The sequence below is a fragment of the Neofelis nebulosa genome, chromosome 2 (assembly GCF_028018385.1).
Source record: "Neofelis nebulosa isolate mNeoNeb1 chromosome 2, mNeoNeb1.pri, whole genome shotgun sequence".
Classification (NCBI taxonomy): Eukaryota; Metazoa; Chordata; class Mammalia; order Carnivora; family Felidae; genus Neofelis; species Neofelis nebulosa.
Genome location: NC_080783.1, coordinates 162,512,080 through 162,524,277, shown reverse-complemented (window position 1 = coordinate 162,524,277; position 12,198 = coordinate 162,512,080). Strand labels below are relative to the sequence as shown.

At 36.5% G+C, this 12,198-nt stretch overlaps 1 protein-coding gene across 3 annotated transcripts in view; it reads right to left on the bottom strand.

Annotated features, from left to right (window-relative positions):
* Positions 1–12,198, bottom strand: part of NEGR1 (neuronal growth regulator 1) — an 847,444-nt gene that overhangs the window by 559,270 nt on the left and 275,976 nt on the right. The window contains exon 1 of one of the 3 annotated variants that reach the window (XM_058716977.1): positions 7,120–7,529. The exons of the other annotated variants lie outside the window; for them this stretch is intronic. Coding sequence (XP_058572960.1) covers positions 7,120–7,427 — 308 coding nt within the window. The 5' untranslated portion in view covers positions 7,428–7,529. Of the gene's footprint in view, positions 1–7,119; positions 7,530–12,198 lie in introns of those variants that run through there. 3 annotated transcript variants of the gene reach the window in all.

Below are 12,198 nucleotides of genomic sequence, written 5' to 3'. Positions count from 1 at the left end.
ATAATCTGTGGAGTTCAAATCTCCAAAAAGTCAAAAGTTATACAAAAATGGATTGCATTATTAAGATAAATGTGGGTAATAACTTTGCTTATAAGAAACTAGAAGGTGGGGAACATTTAAGATATAATAATAATAATAGTGATGATGACATTCGCCATATTTTAAATGCATTCGGTGTGCCACAAAATGTGTTAAATACATTATCTTATTCTTTTTAAAAATTTTTTTCTTATTTATTCATTGATTGATTGATTGATTGATTGATTTTTGAGAGAGAGAGGGAGAGAGAGAAAACCCAAGGCAGGTTCCATGCTGTCAGCACAGAGCCCGAACTCTGAGGCTCGAACTCATGAACCACTAGATCATGACCTGAGCTGAGATCAAGAGTTGGAGGCTTAACCAACTGAGCTACCCAGCCATCCCCATTATCTTATTCTTCACAGCAGCACTATAAAGCAGTCATTATACAGATGAATAAACAGAGATAAGAGAGAATAAGGAACTTCCTCCATGTCATGCAGTTATCATGACCTTAACCACAGTTATGATTCTGAGAGAGAATCATACCCACAGAGATTTAGAGCATTTTTCAAATCCAACCATTTCTTAGAAGTCCTATCTGGGTATATCCAATCTGGCCCCTATGACTACCCTTTCTTCCTACCACCTATAATGTGGAAAAGTCAATAAGCAGTAGGACATCTGCCTTTACATTCCCAATAGCTAATAGAATATCCAGCATGATTCTGTTGCTAAAGAAATGTATGAACAAATGAAAGAATGAGGTGGGCCATTTACAGTGTTGTCAATCACCTCCAAAAATGACAGTCTTCAGTTTGTTAATGCAGAAAGAGCAAATGTATGAGACAGTATCCATTTCTTTCAGAATCATGAGACTAAAGGCCAGAAGACATTATATGTGATATATAAAACCCATGACAAAGAACCAAATGCCAGGGCGCCTGGGTGGCTCAGTCGGTTGAGCAACTGACTTCGGCTTAGGTCATGATTTCACGGTCCGTGAGTCCGAGCCCCGAGTCAGGCTCTGTGCTGACAGCTCGGAGCCTGGAGTCTGCTTCTGATTCTGTGTCTCCCTCTCTCTCTGCCCCTCCCCCACTCATGCTCTGTCTCTCTCTGTCTCAGAAATAAACATTAAAAAAAAGTTTTAAAAAAAGAACCAAATGCCTATATGCATTTAATGAGTAACCATTAAGAATCCACCATTCTCTCATTTGCTCAGAGCCAAGAAGTTGAGCAGTAAAAGATTACTGGTATTATTATAAAAGTTTCAGGGCCACTCTGTTTCCCAGATGGCTTCCTCCTAGAACACTTAGAGGAAAGAGGACTTATTCAATAAAGTCCTTCCATCTAAGTCCACACTTAGACGTGTGAGTGTTTCAATGCTCACTACCTAGAATAATGATATGTCTCTGTGAACTTCCTGTTATGGCAATGTCAAAGTCCTAGAGACAGAAGGCATCATGACTTATTTCTTTCACCCTTACCTTGAATTGCAGAGTACCACCAGCATCTCACACTTAAACTAACCCCTCCTGTCAGGCATCAGGAGTTATGGCAGAAGAATACAGGCACTGGAGAGTCTCTAAATCCCCCAAATTACAACAAGAAACAGCTTTCTTGCTTGAGGAATCCTCCAAAAATAGTCATCATTTTCTAAAACAAGACTACCTAAAGTCAAACCTAATTCATGACTTCATTGTATAAGCAACAAATCCCAAGAATACCTTTTCCTATAGAGAAAAACTTCAATGGTGATAGCTGAGTCACATCTGGATCAGATGATGTAAGAGCAGGAATCAATCCTTGGTTAGATAGGGTAAGCATAGACATTAGAATTGAATAACATACCTTGCGTTGTCCAGTTTAACTTTATTAGTGAGGCAATTGATGGCATCAGCCCTTTGTATAGTGCCCCTAAGGAGTAGTGAGTGAAAGTTATATGGAGACACAATGCTATGCCTTTTGAATACACCATGTATAAACATTACTATTCAACACATGCCTAGGAAGCCACTGTCAGACAACTTGGGAAAGAATCAGGATATATGCAAATACATCAGAGAAATGCTGATAGGCTACATAAACACAAATCTGCAGAACAGCGGAAATTCTGATATTTACAGTATTTTCCCATTATCATCTTCATTGTACTTAAGAACCAATTGGAATAAGTCTGTTTAGAGTATACCACTACAGACCTTAAATTCGTCTCGATTTCTCTCCTCTGTCTTACTTTGTCACTCAGTCCTCAAACATTTTCAACGAACATGAAAAGATATGACTAGTAATTTCTATGTATGCATAGTTATGGCAAATAACCTAAGTTCATTTTTCTAATGTCATGGACAAGCAACATTTTCCTTCTTTGATCAATTCATCAGTCACTGATTATAACTCAAACAAGACATTCAAGAACAATTTTCCAAATCAAATTAATTGAACTTTTACTTTTAACGGCATTCATAAAATTCTAAAAAATCTTCTTTGCTTTCCTTATAGCTAGTTTTGTTAGATGTTAACATTACTCATCATTATTTTAGAGAATGAATTTCCTTCAGAATTGGAGATACTTTATGTATGTACACCTGTTAACTTTGTAACTATAAGAGGAATTAGGGATAACAATTTGGTTGGAAATAATAACAATAATAAGACGCACCACACTGGAGACTTCATGGAGAAAGAATTATTTTCTATATAGTCCTTTATAGGCATTTTGCACCTTTGAGTATAGAATAAAAATGCAGTAACAATGACACCATTATAAAAATATGAGTATATTGAAAGATCAAGCCAACTTGTTCACATCTTATAAAACAGACTATACTTTATATGTCTTTATGTTGTTAAAAAGAAATAGGCCCAAAATGGAGTCACTTAAATATTAAGTCTCATCAAGACTTAATACCTAACCTAATTGCACTTTCAGCCTCTCTCAGGAGTAGAATTTTAAACCAATCAGTCTAGAATGTCCTGATCAGCACTTGTAAGATAATCTATCTGTGTAAGACTCTCTGCTCTGCCCCCTAAGGGAAAGTGATCTTAACTGAAAATATCCTCTTTTGCTAATAATTTCTTTGCCCTAACCTCCTTCCTATAAAAACCTTCCGTTTTGTATAACTCCTTGGAGCTCCTTTCTACTTTCTAGATTGGATGCTGTCTAATTAATGAATCCTTGAATAAAGCCAATTAGATCTTTAAATTTACTCAGTTGAATGTTATTTGTTTTTAACAATGTAGTATGTCCATTCACCTACTAGCAGCCAAACAGAGCGGTAAGAAGTCAAACAATTATTTTTATTGAGAAAAGTTATGATCATGCCTTTGAAGGGCTTCAGAGCAAATCTCCCCAGAATGTGTCACTTTGCATTGTGGACTATTTTGAGTTGAGGGCAATCAAGACCCTGGCGTCTCAAGAGAAACTTTTGCCCCTCTCTTTACCTAGAAGAATCTGAATTGGAGGTATTTCCCAGAATGGGAATTTTCACCAGAGACTAATTTTATCTCAATGATCCATCTGTGTGGCAGGGCAAACATCTAATTACCAAACATCTGCCTTTCTTACTTCCCTTGAACTGCCTTCCTCTCCTTTGAATCCCCAGGCCCCTCTCCCATTCCTTAGCTCAGGATGGCATATCTACCTCACTTTACCTTTCTGTCTTTGATTCTTTCCTGTGTGTGAGGTTCCCCTCAGTGTGAAAAGCTAAATTTGATTTTCTCCTGCTAATGTTACACCAGCTGGGAGAATCTTTAGAAGGGTAGAGGAAAACTATTCTCCCAATACACCAAAAAGCAAAAGTCAATTTTTGGGTCATTTATCAAATATCCAAATTTCCCTTGCTATTTTATATAAGCTTTGACACTGTTCTACCTCCTACCTATAATAATACCAGGTATAATTACTTTTTCTATTTTAAGATCTTGCATTAACATTTCTGAACATTAATAGATTCATCTTTGACTGAAAAACTACCAATTTTGAAATTAATTCTTAATTTTCCCTAACCAAGAAGAAATTTCCAAAAGTTGTAATTATGAACAGTAAGGCTAAAGGACTCTACATAAGGGATAAAATAGGACTTTTCAATCAACAATATGTATTTACAATGTATTTAGATTATCTAATTTCTTTGAACTCATTTGTTAACTGGGGCTAATCTTAACAATTATGTCAAAGGTTTTTTAAAGATTAAACAAAATTATGCATTCCATAATTTGTGGCAGACAATTAAATAATTAATGTTTATTTTTATTCATTAATTTTATCATATTTCTCAGGCAGGAAGCTGTTTCAATGAAAATAATTTTTATGATATACCTATATCATAGGCCAGTTAATAAAAATTCAATTTCAAAGAATACTCTGGAATCATGTCTTTGCAATTTCTTCTGGCTTTATTATTTAAGTAAAGCTCCCATTTATAGTGTGTCATTATAGCCCATAAGGAGTGAAATAAGCTAGAACCATCAGAGCAATTATGTGGTTTCCTGCAAAACTCTGTGAATTCTTGTAATTAACAAAGGTCAGTTTCTAAAAGAGAAGTGAGCTCTATGAAAATTCATGAGATCTTCAATGATTGAGTTGTCAGTCAGTTCCCATTCTTATTGCTACTACCCCAGTATACACTCCTATCACCTCTAACCTGGACCACTGAAATAACTTTCTAAACACTTCAATCCTTCTGCTTCCCATTATTTGCCGTAGTTATCTTTTAATACACAGTCCTGACAATGACTCTACTGCTTAGAAAATTCACATACTTTCCTATTGTTCACAAAATAAAATCCAAATCAATGGAATAGAACTCAATACCTTCCATAATAGAAGGCTAATCAACCATTCTAACATGAAATGCTATTGTTTATCTCACACAGAGTACATTAAAGCCAAATAAAAGATATTTTATGCATGTTAAAGACTGATGTCTTTTCTTCTCCTTACAATGCCCTTGCTGCTCCCTATTCCTTCTCTTCCTATACAGTCTTACTCATACCCCAAGATACTGTCTAAATAAAGATCACATCTTCTGCAATATTTTCATTTGTTATACTCCCACAGACTTGAATATATGTATTTAAAGATATATAAAATGCTATAGTTTATAATATATTATAAATGTATACTTATAATTAATATAATAATGTGCAAATAATGTATAAATATATACAAATATACAATTTTAAATGTGTTTGTATATATTTAAATAAAGTTAGACATAACACAGACATGGAATTATAATAACTCAGGTACATAATTTTCTATTAACTCATAAGCTCTAAGACATGTATCTTAGCACAGTGTCTGAAACACAGTTAATGATCAGTATAGTTTTCCTAAATGTGTGACTATATGATTAAATGAATTAGCTTATATTTCATCATCTATGAAGTACACAAATTCCGGGCTTACAATGGTTTTCAGTATTGCCTCACTGACAGATATCAATTTCTAAAATGTACTTTCTGAGTTCCAATTATTTTGACATCACAAAATTACAGGACTCAAAAGGAATAGAAGAATGCCCACTCCAAGCTTCAATGAAGGGAAAAATATCTTCTATTTTAAAAGAGTTCAATTTTGAGTAGGATTTCATAACCTACCCCTTTCACTCAACCCTTTCATGTTTAATAATGTCCACTATTAATTCCCACAGACAGTCTTGCGATTATTTTTCAAGGTAATTGAAGCATTACTGTTTTTTTTCTCTCCTTTTTTTTTTTTTTTTTTCCTGCCTGGGAAGATGACATAACACCAGAAGATTTTAAGAAAGTTAAATATATCAGAATAAGCAAAGACTGTGACAGATGGGCCCTGGTTTCAGAACTAAAACTCCTCATCTATTTACAAGCATCTATTTTCATTCGGGTTTGTTGATTCTGTCTTCTGAAAATTTCTAACATACACTGTTTCCTATTCCCAAGATTCCAGCGTTATTTGCATTTTGACCAATATACCTTTTTTTTTTCTTTACTTTCAACTCAGAGCCTTGGCTTTCCATGCAGTCACTTTTAGTTACTGAAAATACATACCTTTCACTTTGTTTACCGACTATTAATCATCCTTCTTGAGCTTTTGAGGCATCAGCCTTAAAACCTAGCACTAGCTCAGTGTAGTATTTTCCTTTCTTTTATTTTCTTTTTGAAATTGGGATATTAATCAAATTCTAGTTCTGGTGGTTTTGTTTGTTTTTTTTTTTCTTGACACCACTTCTCTAAGTTTAACATAAACAGTTCCTTGGCCATATTTGAAAATTCTTAAACTGCTTTGGAAGAAAATGAATTTGGGCCTGGACTTGGGCTGATTTCTTTCCTGCCTTTAAATTGTGTTATACTGCAATAGAGGGAGAAGAGAAGTTGGGAGTCTGGTAATGAAGTCACTTTTATTTTTTATTACTTATTTAAAAAAATTATATAAGGATGTAGGAAATTTGTTATAAAATCTGAAAAATACACAATAAAATGTTAAAGTACAGTAAGGTGATAACTATTGCCTTTTCCCAATTACATATCTTCTTTAGTTCCTCTCATTGAATTCCTAAGAGTCCACCAACTATAGAGAATGAGTAAAGCACAACTCAACAATGCTACCTGGGAAAATAAAATGATGACTCTAATTTCAACTAATTAACTGGAGTTATTGAACACCTGGTGTACTTTAGCATTGTGATAGAATCTACAGCCTTGGAGGGGCCAAGATGACAGAACACCGTGGAAGTTGTTGAAATACAGCTAGAAATACAGCCAGATCAACACTAAACCATCCTGCACACCTCGAAAACTGATCTGAGGATTAACACAACAATCTGCACAACCTGAACCACAGAACTCAGCAGGTACACGGTGCAGAGAGGTGAACTAGGGGAGAGAGAAGCTGTGGAGGGCAGGAAGCTGTTTTTGCTTGAGGAGAGAGGACAGGGACAGGGGGAGAGTACAGGAAAGCACTTCCCCCTGCCCCTTGCAGAAAGCAGCTGGAGAGAAAAGAAAGAGTACACAAGGAACTGAACAAAAAAGGGAGAAAGGAGAACGGAGAGGGTTGAAATTCCATTAAGACTCTATAAACAGTGGGAGTGCAGAGTCTGAAACTCTGCAGCTCAATACCTGGCGGTGCTCTGGTGGGAAGGGTGAATCTCCAGGAGCAGAGAGTGAGGTGTGATGGGTCCAAGGGCCACAGACAAGAGAGGCCATTCCCCTGCTGGGAGGACATTTGGTAGAGGCTGTGTGGCCTCCCAAAGGTCACAACAGACCCTGGAGAACAACCACATTGGCTGGTGCTGGAACAAGGACTTTATATGTGAAGCCTGGTGCCAGATGTGTGTTGTGATTTTCCATAATCCCTGAAACACTCCGGCTACATGATTGGGTGAAGATTTTCTGGGGTGGGCTGCCTCTGTGCATCGGCAGCACATGGTCCCTCCAACGTTCCTGGGTACGGCCGGCACCCAGCCATTGCTCGGTGAGACCCTCCACCAGAAGATACGAGTGGGTCAAAGCTGCAGTTCCTCAGAAGTGAGGGGTCAGGAAACACAGCCGCATCTTAGATAAAACTCAGGAGGGAGGTGCTACCTGGCAACCTGATGACAAACAGTTTAAAAGTGGGGAGTGGACAGAACCCAGAGACAAAGAAGCCTGTGTGACTGGTGGTCGGAGAAGCACAGAGTTCCAATCCTAGAGACTAGAACCTGGGTGACTCTATTTTCACCACTCCCGTGCATGCCCATACACACCTACAGACGCCACAAAATCCACCTTAGTAAACTAAGCAGCGCCATCTAGTGGAGAACAGAGCCGTTACACTAAGCCCCACCCAACTGGGCCAACCTCGCTCTTCAGGAACAACACAAGTCTGTCCACCTGCTTAGTTTACAGACTATAAAGTGCTTCATAGTTTGACTTCTAGGGAAAAACGATGTAATTTCAATTGTATTTCAGTCTGTTTGCTGGTCATCTATTCAGTTTTTTTTTCTTTTTCTTATTTTTGAATACAGAAAGAAAATATTTATTTTTATTTTCCATTTTTATTAAAAATATTTTTCTTTAATTTTTTCTCCTATATTTTTTACTTTTCTGTGAATTTTTCAAATTCTATTTTACTTCCATTATTTCATTTTATTCTATTTCATTGTATTCATTTTTTCAAATTTTCAAACATTTTCATTTTTTTTCTTTTTCTTATCTTTCCCTTTTTTTTTCTTATCTATCAAGCTCCTTTCAACAACCAGACCAAAACACACCTAGGATCTAGTGTCCTTTATTTGACTTTTTTTGTCTTGTTTTTAATATTTTAGTTTTAATTTTTCTTTTACCTTATTAACTACTTTTCTTCCTTCAAAGGACGAAATGCAGGAATTCACACCATAAGAAAGAACAGGAAGAAATGACAGCCAGGAACTTAACACAGATACAAGCAAGATGTCTGAATCAGAATTTAGAATCACGATAATAAGAATACTAGCTGGAGTTGAAAATGGATTAGAATCCCCTTCTGCGGAGATAAAAAAAAGTAAAAGTCAGGATGAAATAAAAAATGCTATAACTGAGCTGCAATCTTTAATGGCAGCCATGGTGGCAAACAAGGATGAAGCAGAGCAGTGAATCAATGATATAGAGGACAAAATTATGGAGAGCAATGCAGCAGAAAAAAGAGGGAGACTAAGGCAAAAGAGCATGATTTAAAAGTTAGAGAAATCAGTGACTCATTAAAAAGGAACATCAGAATCATAGGGGTCCCAGAAGATGAAGAGAAAGAAAAAGGGGTACAAGGGTATTGTGAGCAAATCATAGCAGAAAACTCTCATAAACTGGGGAAAGATACAGACATCAAAATCCAGGAAGCACAGAGGACTGCCATTAGATTTAACAAAACCCAACCATCAACAAGGCATATCATAGTCAAATTCAGAAAATACTCAGGCAAGGAAAGATTCATGAAAGCAGCAAGGGAAAAAAAGTCCTTCACCTACAAGGGAAGACAGATAAGGTTAGCTACAGACCTATCCACAGAAACTTGGCAGGCCAGAAGTGGCAGGATATATTCAATGTGCTGAATTGGAAAAATATACAGTCAACAATTCTTATCCAGCAAGGCTGTCATTCAAAAAAGAAGGAGAGATAAAAAGTTTCCCAGACAAACAAAAATTAAAGGAGTTCATGACCACTAAACCAGCCCTGCAAGAAATTTTAACGGGGGCTGTCTGAGGGGAGAAAAGACAGGAAAAAAAAAAAAGCAGCAAAGACTAAAATTAGGTCCAGAGAACACCACCAGAAAGTTCAACTCTACAGGCAACAAAATGTCAATAAATTCATATCATTCAGTACTCACTCTAAACATCAATGGACTAGGGGCGCCTGGGTGGCTCAGTTGGTTAAGCATCTGAATTCGGCTCAGGTCATGATCTCGTAGTTCATGAGTTCGAGCCCCGCATCAGGCTCTGTGCTCACAGCTTGGAGCCTGGAGCCTGAAGCCTGCTTTGGATTCTCTGTCTCCCTCTCTCTGCTTTTCCCCTGCTTGCACTCTGTCTCTGTCTCTCTCTCAAAAATAAATAAACATTAAAAAAAAAAAACTTTTAAAAATCAATGGACTAAATGCTCCGATCAAAAGACACAGGGTAACAGAATGGATAAGAAAACAAGATCCATCTATATGCTGTTTACAAATGACCCACTTTAGACCTAAAGACACCTACAGATTGAAAATAAGGGGATAGAGAACCATGTATCATGCTAATGGTCGCCAAAAGAAAGCCGGAGTGGCCATACTTGTATCAGACAATGTAGACTTTAAAATAAAGACTGTAACAAGAGATGAAGAAGGGCATTATATCATAATTAAGGGGTCTATCCACCAAGAAGACCTAACAATTGTAAAAATTTATGCTCCAAATGTGAAAGAACCCAAATATACAAATCAATTACTCACAAACATAAGGAAACTCATTGATAATAATACCATAATAGTAGAGGACTTCAACAACTCACTTACAGCAATGGACAGATCATCTAAACAGAAAATCAGGAAATAATGGCTTTGAATGACACACTGGACCGGATGGACTTAACAGATATATTCAGAACAATCCATCCTAAAGCAACAGAATCACATTCTTCTCCAGTACACATGGAAAGTTCCCCAGAATAGATCACATACGGGGACCAAATCAGCCCTCAACAAGTACAAAAAGATCAAGATCATACCATGAGTATTTTCAGACCACAATGCTATTAAACTCAAAATCAACCACAAGAAAAAATGTGGAAAGATAACAAATACTTGGAGAATAAACCATCCTACTAAAGAATGAATGGGCTAACCAAGAAGTTAAAGAGGAAATTAAAAAGTACATGCGAGCTAATGCAAATGATAACAGCACAGCTCAAAATCTACAGGAGGCAGCAAAGGCAGTCATAAGAGGAAAGTATATAGCAATCTAGGCCTTCCTAAAGAAGGAACAAAGGTCTCAGATACACAACCTAATCTCACGCCTTAAATAGCTGGAAAAAGAACAGTAAATAAAATCCAAAACCAGCAGAAGACAGGGAATAATAAAGATTAGAACAGAAATCAACACTATCAAAATCAAAAAACAAACAAACAACAATAACAGCAAAAAAGAAAAAAAAAGTAGAACGTATCAATGAAACCAGAAGCTGGTTCTTTGAAGGAATTAACAAAATTGATGAATCCCTAGCCAGTTTGATCAAAAAAGAAAAAGGAAAGGCCCCAATTAAATAAAATCAAGAATGAAAGCAGAGAGATCACAACCAACACAGCAGAAATACAAACAATAATAAGAGAGTATCATGAACAATTATACCCCAATAAAATGGGCAATCTGGAAGAAATGGACAAATTCCTAGAAACATATAAACTACTAAAACTGAAATAGGAAGAAATAGAAAATTTGAACAGACCCATAATGTAAAGAAATAAATTATTAATCAAAAATCTCCCAAAAAACAAGAGTCCAGGGCCAGATGACTTTCCAGGGGAATTCTACCAAACATATAAAGAAGAGTTAACACCTATTCTCTCGAAGCTGTTCCAAAAAATAGAAATGGAAGGAAAACTTGCAAACATCTTCTATGAAGCCAGCATTACCTTGATTCCAAAACCAGACAGAGGCCCCACTTAAAAGGAGAACTATAGACCGATATCCCTGATGAACATGGATACAAAAATCCTCAAAAAGATACTAGCCAACCGGATCCAACAATACATTAAAAAAATTATTCACCACGACCAAGTGGGGATTTATACCTGGGATGCAGGGCTGGTTCAATATCTGCAAACTAATCAATGTGATACATCACATCAATAAAAGAAAGGACAAGAACCACATGATCCTCTCAATAGATGCAGAGAAAGACTTTGACAAAATACAGCATCCTTTCTTGATAAAAACCCTCAAGAAAGTAGGGATAGAAGGATCATACCTTAAGATCATAAAAGCCATATATGAAAGGCACACCGCTAATTTAATCCTCAATGGGAAAAAAACTGAGAGCTTCCCCCCAAGGTCAGGAACAAGACAGGGATGTCCACTCTCACCACTGTTATTCAACATAGTATTGGAAGTCTTAGCCTCAGCAATCAGACAACAAAAAGAAACTAAAGGCATTCAAATCAGCCAGGAGGAGGTCAAACTTTCACTCTTTGCGGATGACATGATTTTCTATATGGAAAACCCAAAAGATTCCACTAAAAAACTGCTAGAACTGATCCATGAATTCAGCAAAGTCACAGGATATAAAATGAATGCACAGAAATAGGCTGCATTCCTATACACCAATAATGAAGCAACAGAATGGGGAAGTCAAGGAATTGAACCCATTTACAATTGCACCAAAACCCATAAGATACCTAGGAGTAAATATAACCAAAGAGGTGAAAAATCTATACACTGAAAAGGATAGAAAGCTCATGAAAGAAACTGGAGAAGACACAAAAAATGGAAAAATATCCCACGCTCCTGGATAGGAAGAACAAATATTGTTAAAATGTCAATACTACCCAAAGTAATCTACATATTCAATGCAATACCTATCAAAATATTACCAGTATTTTTCACAGAGCTAGAGAAAAGAATCCTAAAATTTGTATGGAACCAGAAAAGACCCCGAATAGCCAAAGCAATCTTGAAAAAGAAAACCAAAGCTAGAGGTATCACAATCCCAGACTTC